The sequence below is a fragment of the Colletotrichum siamense genome, assembly GCF_013390195.1.
Source record: "Colletotrichum siamense strain Cg363 chromosome Unknown KSG_Cg363_contig08, whole genome shotgun sequence".
Classification (NCBI taxonomy): Eukaryota; Fungi; Ascomycota; class Sordariomycetes; order Glomerellales; family Glomerellaceae; genus Colletotrichum; species Colletotrichum siamense.
Window position 1 is genome coordinate 268,330 of NW_023501021.1, and position 15,140 is coordinate 283,469.

General features: G+C 54.0%; 6 protein-coding genes across 6 annotated transcripts; 3 read left to right on the forward strand and 3 right to left on the reverse strand.

Annotated features, from left to right (window-relative positions):
* Window positions 1-195: 195 nt before the first annotated feature.
* Window positions 196-921, reverse strand: maiA-0 (Maleate isomerase; the record flags this gene model as incomplete). The annotated part of the gene is made up of 1 exon (XM_036643539.1): window positions 196-921. The coding sequence occupies one exon, from the start codon at window positions 919-921 to the stop codon at window positions 196-198; it is 726 nt and encodes a 241-aa protein (XP_036490305.1).
* Window positions 922-1,742: 821 nt separating this feature from the next.
* Window positions 1,743-4,014, forward strand: DAL4-0 (Allantoin permease; the record flags this gene model as incomplete). The annotated part of the gene is made up of 10 exons (XM_036643540.1): window positions 1,743-2,028; window positions 2,100-2,157; window positions 2,214-2,292; window positions 2,348-2,453; window positions 2,506-2,675; window positions 2,725-2,988; window positions 3,042-3,137; window positions 3,191-3,323; window positions 3,390-3,480; window positions 3,546-4,014. 10 exons carry the CDS (start codon window positions 1,743-1,745, stop codon window positions 4,012-4,014), a joined length of 1,752 nt encoding a protein of 583 aa, XP_036491198.1.
* A 253-nt stretch (window positions 4,015-4,267) lies between these two features.
* Window positions 4,268-6,658, reverse strand: CGCS363_v011692 (Secondary metabolism regulator LAE1; the record flags this gene model as incomplete). Its single annotated transcript, XM_036643541.1, has 3 exons — window positions 4,268-4,275; window positions 4,332-4,752; window positions 5,585-6,658. 3 exons carry the CDS (start codon window positions 6,656-6,658, stop codon window positions 4,268-4,270), a joined length of 1,503 nt encoding a protein of 500 aa, XP_036490827.1.
* A 703-nt stretch (window positions 6,659-7,361) lies between these two features.
* Window positions 7,362-7,924, forward strand: CGCS363_v011693 (Ribosomal protein S16; the record flags this gene model as incomplete). The annotated part of the gene is made up of 3 exons (XM_036643542.1): window positions 7,362-7,438; window positions 7,580-7,760; window positions 7,826-7,924. The coding sequence occupies 3 exons, from the start codon at window positions 7,362-7,364 to the stop codon at window positions 7,922-7,924; spliced, it is 357 nt and encodes a 118-aa protein (XP_036491199.1).
* A 731-nt stretch (window positions 7,925-8,655) lies between these two features.
* avt5 (Vacuolar amino acid transporter 5) lies at window positions 8,656-10,119 on the reverse strand (the record flags this gene model as incomplete). The annotated part of the gene is made up of 3 exons (XM_036643543.1): window positions 8,656-9,329; window positions 9,377-9,536; window positions 9,589-10,119. The coding sequence occupies 3 exons, from the start codon at window positions 10,117-10,119 to the stop codon at window positions 8,656-8,658; spliced, it is 1,365 nt and encodes a 454-aa protein (XP_036490823.1).
* A 2,221-nt stretch (window positions 10,120-12,340) lies between these two features.
* On the forward strand, window positions 12,341-12,999 carry CGCS363_v011695 (uncharacterized protein; the record flags this gene model as incomplete). The annotated part of the gene is made up of 2 exons (XM_036643544.1): window positions 12,341-12,548; window positions 12,596-12,999. The coding sequence occupies 2 exons, from the start codon at window positions 12,341-12,343 to the stop codon at window positions 12,997-12,999; spliced, it is 612 nt and encodes a 203-aa protein (XP_036491195.1).
* Between the last annotated feature and the right edge of the window lie 2,141 nt (window positions 13,000-15,140).

The following is a 15,140-nucleotide window of genomic DNA, read 5'->3' on the forward strand; positions in this document are numbered from 1 at the left end:
AGGTATGTTCAGGCACAACCTTTACATTTTGGTGGAAAGGCAGAACTCATGCCATTCGGAAAGTCTCACGTGCTTCAGATGTAATGAGTGGAGTGCATCGACACCGAATCAAAACACAAGGATGCGAATAGAAACATTATCGTTCAAGCAAAATGAAATACCAAAGAAGCCTTCGTTGTTGATCATCAGTTGATCTCATGGCTTTGTGAACAACATGCCCCAGCCCTGCAGAGGCGACATTTCAACCTCACACATCCTCAACATCTCCCAAATGACGGTCGCCACCGTATCAAATACAGGGACATTGTACTCCTTTTCCCAGTACGCTACACGCTGGGCTGCCCTCAGATTCGTGCAGAAGGTCGTAATCGCCTGGACATCCTTTCCCGCAACCTCGCTAACCATGCCGTCCAGCGTGGATTCATCCACCGCCGCAAAAGTAGAATTCTTGAAGATTCGCAAATGACTTTCTTTAGCACAATCGATACCAATGGTGGAGTATGTTCGAATGATGGCTTTTTGCACATCATCCGTGTAAGGAGTAACTAGGCCGAGTTCCTTGACGCCAAACTCCTGGGCCGCCTTGTTCAATGCTAGTACAGACGTGGTGGCTGGGATTCCTGTGACTGCTGTAATGTCGGCGCATAACCTCTCGTCCGCCTCAAACCCTAGCCAACCAGACGATGTTCCGCTCCAGCCGATGACGTCGACTTCGGCATCGGCGAGGAGTTGCGCAGCCGCAACAATGTTCTCGTTCTGAAATTGGTTCAATCCATCTTTGTCAAGGCTAATCTTAAGAACTCGGAACCGAGAGAAATGGACCGACACATTTGGCAGAGATGATATGATGGCCTGCGAGAGTGGTTCGAGACTCGTGTTGGATGAGGGGGTCAGAATCCCAAGGCGGACCTTTCGAGGCATGATGATAGATGGTGATGGTGGAAGCTCTCCTACTGCTGGGAGGAAATAAATGATAATTTTGTTCTTTTGTTCTGAGTAGCTCGATTCGAATTGAATGTAGCCCCCCAGGCCCAAGAGGAAAGAAAAAACGTGGCCATCTTGCAAAGATGAACAGTGGTTCGGATGAAGTCTCGCCGTCACCCACTCAAGACATCGGCTAAGTTGGCCGATCCTCCCCGCATCAAGACCGAATCGGCCCCATCCTATCCGTTGATACGATGTCCGATTTGACTCCGATGAAGGAGGCCTATCGCCCGCGCTGGGTTACTCTTATCAGCCGAACCCAGCCTATCTCCAGGAGGAATCATGAGTGGATCTTGATTTCATCCCCGCCGCACATTACTCCTTGGCATGAAGAGCCGCTGATGAACACCACATAAGCTGCACCTGTAAACCGCACGTGGGTGATCCCGCTTATCTTGATAAAATGATGAATTGACACCTTCAGAATTAGCATTGCTACCGGGCGAACACTTCCAGCTAACTGGGCGGACCACTACCTATAAGCTACATTAAAAGACGATCCCATTTATAATTATCCCTATTATCATTGTTATCTTTATTACCGTCGTTGCCATCGTTATCGTTATCATCGTAATTATCCGCGTCGTCATATTCGTGCTTACTGCTATTGTCCTGTTATCACTATCCGCCCAAACAGCAAAAGTATTGACAATCACATCCGATTTGGCCACATTCATGAGAAACGAGTTATGCTCTGTGCATGTTGGTCGCCAGTGAGAAATTATTAGACAATCATCGCAATCAACCTTTTGTTTACAATGGGATTTCGTAATCTAGCCAGCGTCGCAGATCGAATCCCAAGTTCGCCCCGGGAACTGAGAGAAGCAATCCGACTCAACAACTCCAAACCAGAATCCACGGAAGGCAAGTTCGGCCGCTGGTCGAACAAGGATCTTGATCCAACACCCCCCGAACAGCGGACTTGGAACTCCTGGTCGTTCTTTGCCTTTCAGTTCAGCATCGCATTTTCGCCTACCACCTACAATGTCGGTGCCAGTCTGTACGCCATTGGCCTCAACTGGTGGACGATTTTGATTGCATCCAGTAATTTACTACCTAAATACCTCTATATATCCATGTGTTATCGTCGTCTCTAACGCGTGGATTCTCTCTAGTCATCGTCTCTGTCATGGTTGCTGTTCTGCTGTACTTGAACTCTCGAGGGGCAACCTGGTGAGAACTTCGAGCCCACTTCTATGGATGCTTAGATCACTGAATGAACACCACAGGTATCATGTAGGGTTTCCTACTATTGTTCGGTCTTCAGCAGGAATCTATGGTTCCCTTGCGTACATTGGCATTCGAGGGGTGAGATATCACAATACCTGGGTTCATCACGGCAGTAACTGATGGAGTAAACTAGATCGTGGCTGTTCTTTACACCGCCATTCAGACTTTGTATGCTAGCCAGTTCATGGCTGTGATGCTCCGCTGCGTGTTCGGACATAAGTGGACGGACATTCCTAACCGTAGGTTTCCCTACTGATATACTTACAGCGGCCTGTTCTCATCGTGTGCCAGGTCTCCCAGTAACTGCTGGAATCACATCGTCGAATCTCCTAGCCTTCGGGATATCGTGGTTGCTACAACTTCCGTTTGCTTTTGTGCATCCGAGCAAGATCAACATCGTCTTTAGGATTAAATCAGTCCTTGCCCCAATTGGCTTGATAGCGACCATGATATGGGCATTGGTGAGCAAAGCCCGTCGCGTGAGACGCCTTAAACGCTCACATTATTTAGATCTCTAGCCACGGAGCTGATTTTCAGGGCCTTAGCAGCACGGAAGCTGCAACAGGGGCAGCTCTTGGATGGTCCTTCATGAAAGCCCTCAATACGATTGTGTCTAATGTGATACCACCACTGGTGAACATCGCTGATCTCTCTCGCTATGGGAGCCGGCCGAGTCAGACAATCCCAATGCCTATAGGTCTGGTGATTAGCAAGCCACTAGTCACCTTCATGGGCATGGTCATCACGGCCGCGGGCTACAAGCAATTCGGAGAGGTGGGTCAAACAGCGAGACTTTCTTCAGAATTGGTTGTTGACTTACTTCTTAGGCATACTGGAATCTGTGGGACTTTTACTCCAGCGTACTTGACAAGTATTGGGGCCCAGGGGCTAGAACTTTGGTGTTCCTAGCTGCTGGTATACAGGTAAGAACTCATCATTGAAGCCGGTAGTGGCCACTCGTTAAGTGTTCTTGCAGGCTTTTGCAACATTTGCTACAAACTTGAGTAGTAACTCGATTCCTGTCGGAAGCGATCTTGCGGGGATGTTCCCCAAGTACTTCACCATCGTACGCGGCCAGATACTTTGCTTCATTCTGGTTTGGGTCTGTGGTAAGGTTATCTCTATGCGAAAGGTACAAGTAGAACTTGAATGTGGTTTGCTGACTTACTTCATAGTCCCATGGAAGCTCACTTACTCCGCCGCGTCGTTCCTCACTTTCTTAGGCTCATATCTTTGCTTCATTTGCCCTATCGTAGCATGCATGATGTAAGAATACCTCAATTATTTACTTATTAGGCTGAGTTTATTCGAGACTGACGTGTCGTGTTTAGTGTCGACTACTGGCTCATCCGCAACGGCAATATCCACGTCCCATCGTTGTACTCAACGAGCTCTGACTCCCCTTACTTTTACTTCAAGGGATTCAACTTGCGCGCCTTTGGATCATGGGCGGCGGCCGTTCTTTTGGTCTTGCCAGGGGTGTCTGGAAACCTCCACCCTGGGTCAATCGGGCTCGCGGCCGTCCGCATCTACAACATGGGCTTTCTCCTATCAACTGTCACGGCGGGCGTCCTATACTATATCAGTTGCCAAATATGGCAAGTCAGGGTTTACCCTCCGCAGCGGGACGATCAGCCTAAGACATGGGAGTTCATGCGCCATACGGAGGGGTTCTTTCCTGGGGACAGAATGTTCCCGGCGCATCTGCTGGTGACTCCTGTAGTCAACGGAAAAGAAGTACTGGACACCAAGGATGAAGAGAACAATAATGGAGTGGATGCCAAGGGTGTAAAGGCTTAGATGAATGTGAGAAATGGTACTGAAGCAAAGTTCTGAGCTATTCGTATCGCCTGTATCATACGGCATGCAAACACAGGTAATACCATTAAAGCTTTACAGAAACTGCCGAATCCGGGTATTTCATTGGTCCTGCTCGCAAGCGAGAACTCTGAATGGCTGTAAGACAACCTCGTCTTCACCGATCCCCTCCTGAAGGGCCACCCGCCGCTCACCTACCCTCTCTAATTCCACGAGAAATGCCCAAACACAATTTTCAACTTGCTGATTGTAGGCCCAGAAGGAGTCAGGGAATGTTTTAGAAACGGCGGAGTACTTACACGCAGTCGAATGAAAGACGGGTTGATCGTACTCTGGATAAATCGAGAGATGTTCGTGCTGCCACTTCTGAAGCACTGGGGGATTCCGACGACGAATACGATGGTCTACAAGCCACATTGTTGGTTTTCCGAGATATTCAACATCCGTCACAGCGTTCAATAAAGCCCCATACATCACCCAGTGTCGGAGGTCTCGCTCATTCTCATCTCCCTCGAGCTCGTCACCTTCAGCAAAGCTTTCGGACGCTCGTAGTCCCTCAGCAGTCCATGAAGGATCAAAGTCTATGGCCAGGTGACGTACGCCTCTGAAACCGTTGCGCATTGCGAAGAATGGCATGTCTACGATCAGGCGTGTGAAATCCGGGTTGCAGCCGCGCGGCTGTACGTAAACAATATCCCCAATCGGAAGGACTGTGAAGTACTGTTCTGCGCCATTAGTCTTGGCGATGAACGTCACAGGCATCCGGACGCAATCAGGCTTTTCCTCCCGTGAGAGAACCCTCGTGTATGTGCCTCATCACATGTCCAAGTAAGATTTCTTCGTTTCGTCGTAGGTGCTGAGCCATTTACCAGTCTGTAGCGGCGAAGCGTTGCTGCTCTAGACTCTTTGCACGCAGTCCATAGTTCCATGTCTATGGCGTATGTTGACTAATTCTGCACGTTCCAGGGGTGAAGGGAAGAGCTGTTTAGTGGCAGCGGTGCCCCTAGAGTTTGGCATGGCCGCTTGGGTGCTGGCGGGATGACATTTTGACCGTATTCATCTGGTATCGGAAAATGTTTTTTGGAAGGCGGAGAAGAGGGAGAAGTAATGAACGCCGCGATCACTTGTGCCACGATCGTTTGTGGGACGGGTCGCGAAATCCCAAGTGGCGTTTCGAAGCTTGCCTGGTAGCGAGGGGAATCGGTGAAAAGCCGGCGCAACCATTGTCTTGATAGATTTGACGACATATGCTGTAGTGCTAGGGAGAAACTGCTTGAATGCGAAAAGCAGAAATTGATAGGTAAATCAAGGACAAAGCCATTTATACGATATATATATGTCCAGAATAATGAAAGGTCTCGGCGTGAAAGCTGAATTTTCAAAACACCTTAACGACTGTCTCACTTCCATCTACAATTCAACAAGGTCAGTCGGTCTTCAGCTGAGAAAGGAGCCTTTCTTGCTAGCTCGGGGCATCTAATGGTTTCCTTCCATATATCGCATACCCATCCCAATACCCATGCAGCCCCAAATTCTTCACATCTCGCCTCACATGTGAGCAAAACACAATAGTCTCCGACATCTTCCACTCCAGAACCCTCGTGAACAGCGCTAGGCTCATCCCCTCTAACCCAGGCAATAGCGAAGCCTGCACCCACAGCCCCATCTCCTTCAACTTCGGATCCTCAGGCCACGGGCTAACGGGGAACTTGATCTTCTTCTTCACCACCCCCTCGAACCCGGCCTCCTCCATCATGTCCGCAAAAGTATGCGTGATCGCCAGGCTCCGCCCCAGCTTCTCGCACGCGTCCGTAATCATTCGCGTCCACTTGCTCAGCGGCATGTCCTCCGTGAGCGTGCCGTCATCGCACTTGATGGGATACTCCGAGTCGTGAATCTCAAAGTACCCGCCCGGCTCGAGGCTCTTGTACGCCTGCGCGATGATCTCCCTCCAGTTCGCAAAACACCCAATCATGTTCCGCGCAAAGATGAAATCAAACGGCTCCTTCCACGTCCACTCCTTCTCTAAATCGTCCACCTCAAAGTGGCAGTTCGGCGGCACGTAGATCGGCTGGATGGGGCTCAGGTCGACCCCGACGACGGTCGCCTGCGGGAACTCGTCCGCGTAGTCCAGCGCCCAAGTCCCCGTCCCCGTGCCGAGGTCCAACACCCGTCTGGCCCCCTCGTTCTTCGGACACAAGCAAAACGCCCCGTCAAACGTCAGCATCCAGAGGTGGCTCACAATGTCCAGCCTCTCCTGCTCCAGGGCGTCGTTCGGAAACGGGTACTTGCCGTCCGACAGACGGTGGTACGTCCGCCCGTTCTCGCGGCGGTAGTTCAGGATGGTGGCCTGGAGGAGCGCGTCCGGTGCATCCCGCTCGATGGCCACCGTCGTGTCGTCGGCGTAGTAGTCCGGGTACTCCGCCGCGGCGGCTGCGACCGCGTTTTCCGGTGCGCTTGCGCTTGTCGGCCGCGAGCGCTGTGTTGTGCCGACCCGCCGGGAGGCCAGCGAGTAGTAATCCGTGGGTTCTTCCGGGTCGGACTGTGCGCGCCCTCCCCCCTCTCCAAAGACCGGCGCCGGCGGCGGGGCATTGTTGTTGACGGTCTGCCAAAAGTGGCCGGACATGCTTTTTTCTAGAAGGACTATTGGAGGGGTACAAGACTAGCAGCAAGGCGTATGAATCGTACGCCGGGGGCGGGGCCGTCTGGTTGAGACGAAGCCGCTAAAGGAGGGGACGGTCTGGTAGGACGAAAGGCCGGTGCGCGCGCCGGAAACCACGCAAAAAAAAGACCGATAGTTCATGATGAAAGGGGAACGACGAGAGGAGGGAGGGGAGAGAGAACGGAGCGAGGATGGCCCATCGTCCCACCTACCGAGTTCTGGGAACATCCCCGCCATAACGCCACCGCCAGTTCGCCCGCGGGCCCTCCTCCCGGGGTCCTGGGGCCCAGGCAGGCTGCGTTGCGCGAAAGACAGACACCCCGCCGCCCGAGTAAGGATTAGAAAAGCAGACGGGGAGAGAGACAGAGAGGGAGGTACATTTTTGGAGTGGCCTGGCTGGCGAATATTATCCCTGGAACGCTTATCCGCATCGGCGGGACCATGCCTCTCTCGGGTCCTAGCGTCACCCACGCCCCGCGGCTGTGGACACGGCGGCTGCATCGGCGCCGGAAGAACGTGGCCTTCCGGACCAAAAATTCCACGCTCCGCGGACTCGGGGAAGGAGGCTCTACGGCCATCACCTCACGCTCGCGACGCCGCCGACGACGATTGACGAACGAGACGAAACGAAAGCGCCCCGAGGCCTTCGCACATACACACCGCCGATATGGTTGTCCGGATAAGACTTGCGCGCTTCGGGCGCGTCAACCAGCCCTTTTACAACATTGTTGTTTCTCAGGCCAGGTACGCTTCCTCAAACACCCCGCCAATCTCTTGCGACTCGGAACAACCCATGCGCCTGGAGGATGATGATGATGATGATGGCAACGGAGCTTGGGAGGAGATGAAAGGATCATTGCGCAGAGGCTAACGTGTCCCCTGCAGAACCGCCCGTAACAGCAAGCCCATGGAGGTCATCGGCACCTACGACCCCATCCCCAGACAAGACCCCTACGACGCCACGACAAAGCCGCACAAGGAGATCCGCCTCGACTCGCTGCGTGCACGCTACTGGATTGGTGTTGGCGCGCAGCCGACCGACACCGTTTGGAGATTGCTATCTATGGTAAGGATTGTGCCCAATGTCCACTGAGTATTGAGACATGATGCTGACCCTACTACTCGCCATAGGTCGGAATCCTCGAGCCAAAATACAGAGCCAATGGCGAACCCAACACTGCGACTGCTGCCAAATCCCTCAAGGAACCTATTCAAACGCCGTCATCATAAAGTACCCAGATACGATCTTGAGAGGAAGCAGGAGATGAACCAACATCAGGCGATGGTAGGCAATTCGCAACGAAACAACCGATATTTGCCACGGCGAGGCTGCCGCAAGGGGCAAGACGGCTTGCCTAAAGGTTGATAGGAGGGCTGCTTGGCATTTGATAATAGAAACGCCGAGAATCCAAAAAATGTACGAATATCAGAGCACCATCGGATGATGGCAAACTCTGTCGACGGAGACAGTGGCGAAGAGGCGCCAAGGCGGGAGCTTCAGATGAGCTTCACAACACATCATTTGGCACGATCCAGGCCTCATCGAGGATACGTCACTTTCATTGTACAACATTAGGATTGTAAAAAGACCAAAATGTCACTCCATTGAAGCCATTTTATGCGCTACGGAGGACCGCCCGTGGCTATTCGGTTGGCCCGTCTTATCCTAAATTATCTCTTACAACAAGACGTCGAAAAATGAATTAGACGTGAGGTGCGAATTCGAGTAACGCCCACAATGCAGCCACCGCGCTGGTAAGGGGTTAAAGAAGGGTTAAACACCCCGGTGAAACGGACAAAGGAAACAAGCAAACCAACCAACTCCGAGAATGCGTGACGAGTTCCCGTGGGAAATTCCCGCCGCAATGTCTATCCCAAGCGGCCGTGTAAGGGCATTCGTATCATCCAAAACAACTCTTCCTCTAAACTCTTGTGTTTCGAAGGGCCCAAGTCTTCTTTTCTCAATGCGACGCGTGGAAGACAATGTTCATGATAAGGCACACAACCATGACGCATACGCCGTAGATAGCGAGTGACAGCGCAAGCTTGCGGAGCAGGTCCTGCTCAATGTGCTCCAGATCCCAGCGCCACTTGCGGTTCCACTTGCGGGGGTTGACGACAACGCTAGCTGCGCTGCCGAGGCTGGCAATGCTGTTGATCATGGTAGCTTCATCCTCCTCGTCTGAAGGGATATCGGCGTCGTCGTCCTCCTTGTGGAGACGCTGCTGGTGCACACTATCCGGGTCACTGATCTTGTAGTAGAAGAGACCCGGGAGAATGAAGCTGATACTGGTGGAGCCAGTGCTGCCGACATAGGCAAGCACTCTCTCGAGGTTGTGAACCGATAAGGCGGTGATATAAGCAAGAATGAGAATGACACTGGTAAGGATCGCAAAGCGAATGTCGCTCATGGAAGAAGTAGACCCGTGATCCGAGCGGACAGACGCCGAAGATGGCAGCAGAGGGCGGCCTCCAGGCGAAGTCGAGCGGCCGTTGGCACCCGAGCTACGGTTGGGGCGCCACTTCAAAATGGCATCGATGGAGGCGCGGCAGGGGTGAACCTGCAAGGGAACCGAAAACGTGACAAGGACCACGATGGCCAGCTGTCCGATGTAAGACGCGACAGTCGTAGAGTCTAAATACGTCAGCAATGACTCGGGGTATGAGCACGCGATCACTTACACATTTGGATAATATTGCCTGTAACGGCGTTGCCAAAGGTAAGGTAGCCGGTGATTGCTACGAGGATGTAGATGCTAGCGGCAGAGCCAATGCTGGAGCCGACGACGCCGATAATGCTGCCAGGAGAGTTATCCTTGATTTCGTTGATAATGGCAAACATCTGCATCTTGTTAGCAAGAACCTAGAGGCAAGTCCTGCTTCGAATGACGTACGTTTTGGTGGCATGTATACGCAAATACCACAACAGGCAGAGTACTGAGCACTGCTACGGTGCTCTCGGGCTTCACAACCCGGATGTCGCTGGTGTCCTTGAGCGGGCTGTCGGCAAAGTGGTAGACAACGAGCACAATCAAGTAGCCAATCGACACCAGCGCAACCACGCTGGTGTACTTGAGCGAATCCAACCGCTTGAGGAAACTCAGCGGGATGATGACAAGCATAAACAGCGTGATGTAGAAGTTTCTCTCCCCCAAGTACGGCCTAGTCTCCGCCAAGCCGCTGAACAGCCCCAAGCAGACCTTGGGCATCAGGTCGCCGATGATGATCATGTAGGAGACGCCGACACCGAAGCATTTAATCGCAATGGCCGTATCGAAGAGGATGGCGGCGTTCGGGTAGGTAATTTTGGATATCGCAAAGAAGGACGACGATCCGCGGTCGAGGTATCGGGCGCAGCGAGACTGCAGGTAGAGACCGAAGGAGGCAGTGATGCCAGACCAGATTATTAGAAACACACCAAGCATTATACCCATATGCGACACCACCGAGGGCATCGCCAACGTTCCCGCACCGACAACTGTTCATCGCGCCTGTCAGCTGTGTACCACCATCACCCCGCACATGCTCGAAAACGCAATCTCCGCGGGCTCACGCGACAGCACATACTAGTATTCAGCAGGTTGATGACACTGCTTATCATCGAGGCCTGGCCTCCTCCCTCCCTTCCGTGTCTTCGGCGTGGTCTGCGCGCAACAACATCACCGTCAGCAAAGTGTTCCTCTTCTCGCATAGCCCTGCCTATTCTCGGATCTGACATCCGGGGCGGGTGGGGTTCGGCGTACCGTGACATTTCGCCGGAGCTTCCAGACGCAATTGAATTTGCGTTTCCATCAGAGATACTTGAGTAATTCGGCATAGTACTGTGTACCGGGTGTTTCGGTCGTCGGTTGGTTTCGTTTCGAGGTCGGTCGTCGCCAGAATGCGTCGTCTCTCGTGGACTGCGTGTGCGGCTGAAAGATGGTTGGCAGTCGCAAGTCGCAAAATCGCCAAAGCGAGTTCTGTCCAGATAAAAAGTGCCGGCCAAAAGAGGAAGCCGGATACGGCGAGATTAGATAAAAGATGTCCACTTCGGCAATGACAACCCAGCAGACAGTCAGCGTAGCAATCCGGGTGCTTGTGATTGTCGAACCGGCAAAAACGGTATGGAAAATGGCAGGTTAAGAAAAACCAAGAAAATGCGGTCCTGCTCGGGTTCCCGGCGTCTCTGTCGCAGACGGGCAGGCGGCTCGCTCAGCAGTCGGAGAGCGGAGAAAAAGAAGGCGTGACGTGAGGGTATGCAGTGGAGGGAGGCAAGGCAGCTGTGACGTGCTTTCCTGCAAATCTCTCGAAATGTCTGGTCGCCCTACCGGGACAAACCTCGCAGGGTTCAGCGTGTCGGGACGTAGCGACCGAGTAATTCGATGTCGCGGCAGAAGGATGGGATGGGCGGGCAGGCCAGCGGGCGACGCAGGCTGTGGCTGGAGTCGGTATTCCCGTGGGTTGATCGCGATACGTGGGAGGGTGAGCGAGTCGGGTTTGTCGAGAGCGGCGGCTTGTTGGCTTCTTCAAGGCGTCGCCGTCGTCGCTCGTCGTGTTGGTTTTCTGCTGGCTGACTTTTGCGACGGCCAGTCAGAGGCGAAAAGCCTGACTCTTGTTCTCTCGCTCCTCGCTGTCGCCTGCAGACGAGGACGAGCGTGAGTTGCAGACTGACTTTTTGACAGCAGAAAGGTTGTGTTCCCCTCCGTCTGGTGTCCCGTTCTGACCTGGCCTGAACTGAACAGCAGGAAAGATGCAACGGCAGCAAGCACCCTGGGGTTCCCGCTGAATAAACGACAAGTTTAAAGGTATTAATTATGGACAGCTATCCAGTTTGTTGCGTAACATCAGTCGGGCTTGGGAGACGAGGGTCACACAGCGAAAGAGGCCACTCAGGCCAGGTTGAATTGTCGTTGATTTGGTTAATTTTAGGTAAGAAAACCGGAGCTCCCCGAGTGGGCAAACGGCTACTTCTTTAATTACCTCCCGCTTTACCCTCCCGTCTGTAATGATTAGGTACAAAGGTCCTGTCTTACGTACCTGCGCTGCTGCTGCTGCTGCGCCGCCAGTGGATACGCAGGCGTTGGCGCTGTCTCGCTCCTCGGGCAGGCTCGACCTCACCTGCAACAGGTCCAGCCAGGGGCCGCTACAGGAGGCCACGAGGCACCACGCACACTGCACTCTCCGACTGTCCGCCCACTGTCCGCACCAAGACCCGACAAACGGGGGGCGGGCAGGAACGACAGGGCAGGCCCCATTCTTAGCGTTCACCCCCGGAATTACCCTTAGTCAATCTGGCTTGGCGCCATCAAAAGCAACTTGGACCTGGAAAGTCAAAGGAGGAGCCCCCCAACCTGGTCTTGGGCAGTCACAAGCCACACATCACCTGGCCCCCCATCCGCGGCACCTTGGACGAACTCGCGACAGCAAGCTTCAGCCACTCACAAACATCAGCCTTACTGCGCTAGACACCATCGCAGCAGACCTCGATCGAGATTCTGTGAACTCGACCTCGCGACCATTCCTCTCGAGCGTCAATAATACATACCTGCCACCATACCGTCCACTACCCGGCATCGGTCACCTGCAATCCACCAAGCACCCCTCCCTGCGAACGAGCCATACCACACTTCGACCCCCGACGCGACAACGCGCGTCCCGCGTCCCGAGATGGACTCCTCGCTGGATACCACGACACTCTCGACCATATCGCTGCTCGAGTCTCGTCTCTTGCGCATCGAGCATCTCCTGTACGGCCCGACTGCCGCGCCGCCGTCCCTGAACGCCGACTCGGCTGTCGACGGCCTCGAGGATCTCGAGCGGCGATTCAACCATCTTCTCTCCCGCATCCGCGTCTATGGCGAGCTTATGAAGATTTGTACGACACGCATCTCCCCCGCAGGTTTTAATACTAACCTCCGCTAGACAACTCACACCCGACTCTGTTCCAACCCCCGCCCCCATCCGAGCCCCCCATCCAGCTGGGTCCCGAGGCAGTCCAAGCAACTGTGCTTGCATCAGCAGCCTCATTTCCTGCGACAGCCTCTTCACTGACCTCCGTCAACGACTGCCCGATCCCCGAACCTTCCCAGAGTGCGAGCCTCGCGTCTCTCGTGCCGAGAATGCGCGGTATCGAAGCAACTCAGATCGCCCAAGAGGCTGAGATGGCACAGCTCAGGGAGCGGAGCGAGGAGGTTCTCAAGAATTGGTATCAGCAAGGTGTCCTCGGCGCCTCCGAGTTCGTGGCTGATGTGGAAGGCCGAGTGGAGCGGGCAGAGCGCCGAGTCCGGAGGGCGGAGCGGGAAAAGGAGGAAGCGGCGGCCATTTGAGACCCGGATGGAACCAATCTCCACCTGCCCGTGCCGACGCAGCCTTGTTCACCTCACAGCATTCGCGGACCGGAAGACGGCATGTTCCAGAGTGCAAGGGCTTGCGTATGCTTAAGAGGCTGCACATATACCCTCGACTCCGCCAATGTCAACCACAGATCGTTCACCTGCAGAGCAATGCGGTCATTTGCCGAGCACGCATGAAACAAAGAGTGGCTACCTTGTGTCGATATCCAGTCATATTATCACGGTCTCCCGCAGGCCAAGTGTAGGACTGCATCACTCTTCAGAGACCGTTAACTCATGGCGCCATTCTGTCGGTATCGGCTGCTGATCATCTCGAAACCCGAGAAAGAGACGAAAGGCAGTTTCTGCTTTCTTGGCGGTAGACGGGATAACGTGGTATCCGACGGCAACCAGCAGAGAAAGGTTCAGATTACCCACTTCAATCCCGAAGCTTGAGGGTCGACGACTCCGAGAGGCCTGACGTTGTCCGCCCGAACCTCAACGCAGGTTAGAAGTTAGACGGAAGTCAATGTGCTCGCTCACATCGGAGCAACAGTCGTGCAGACGGGATGGTCGGCAAGGATGCTTGCTTGTCTGTACGGGATTCGCCTCTCCGCGTTTCAGAAGCAGGTTTCTCCCAGTTACAGAACTGATGACTGAAGTCGACACCACACTGGGGCTGAAATAGACTCGGCCGCTAGTTCAGCAAACCCTCATCCACCACCCAGCCGATGGCTGACAGATGAAGCCCCGTAGCAAGTGAGGTAGTCGACAATACGAGGCCTCGTCGCCACCAAATTCGTGACCGCGGTGATTAGAGAGTGTGCAGTAGTGAGTGAAGTGACAGAAAAGTCGTCTGAGCGCCTGGGGTTGCATTGGGTGCTCGAATCGGAAGAAGGTTGATCTACCGAACCAGAAAAGCTTGGCCTCGCAGGTCTTATGGACTGCAGCTTTCAAGGGGCCGTCCGTGACCAGTGGGCACGGATGATGACCTAGCTGGCAGTGGCTCCAGGCCCTTCGAAGCTGATGTTCCCCTCGGATGGATGATTATGACATGACGGTGTTGATGCGCAGGTCTGGCCAGAGGCAAACTTCGGTTCCGAGGCGACGACGTGGCGTTGCTGATTCTTCGTGCCGGCACAACCGCTACCGCGGCACGGCACGACGGCCTTTTCTTTTCCAAGTGGAACAACTTGCCATGATCGCGAGACGATTGGCCTCCACGGCGGCATTTGTACGGATTCCATTTACCCCGCGTTCTTCACTACCGGATCAGCAGGTGTTTCCTTGATTTTCCCCCCAGCTTGCTGACGTGTCAGCCACACGAAGCAGCCACTGAGGCGTTGGGCATGCAGAGGGGACGAGGCCAACCGGTGGTTGACTTGATCTAAGCGAGGGTCGTCCAATGGAGCGCGCAGCATCGCTTGAGCTTGGTCGTTCGTGAGAGCTGCAGGGGTCGGGGCCAGGGGTGTTGGTTGCAGGAGGGGGCTGTGGTAGAAATTGTTAAGAGACACAGTGTGCTCTGTGCTGACCGCGTCTTCGTTGTCTTTCTGCAGTAGCCGTGGTTCGCAAACCGCATTGCCAGTGTCAATCAATGCGGCGATTCAGAGATTTTAGAGGCCACACGAGATGTCTATCGTGCTGACGAGTAATAATGCAGGTTGCTGGAAACTTGCCGTTTTTCGTGTAATTGTACAGATGCTCTGCTCACGAGATCCTTCGATACGTCAAATATTGACCAGAGACTTGGCGCTGCAGTTGACACGAACATCGGAGATGGATGGATCCCAGCGCGGTAATAGGGTGGATCCTAGGGGATTTGAATCATGAACGGTCTCGGGACCTTCGGGCTGCATGAACACCACGAACATCATATGCGCCGCGGCTCAGAGCCGGCGAACCACTAGCATATGAGCACAAATACAGTTTGCGCGCGACGCGGTTCGCGAATTCTTCCTTAATGCCAGCGACTAGGCAAAAGGACTCTGTCAGAGACGCCGGCAGCTTTGTGGTCCGTCGATGTGCAGCGGGAGCGAATGCTTCAAGCCCGGTCCGGTAGGTAGTGACCTAGAAGCCGACCAGCACGAAGCGCCGAGAGATCCGGCGATCGGCCTGACGGCGTGTAATTTCGCGGT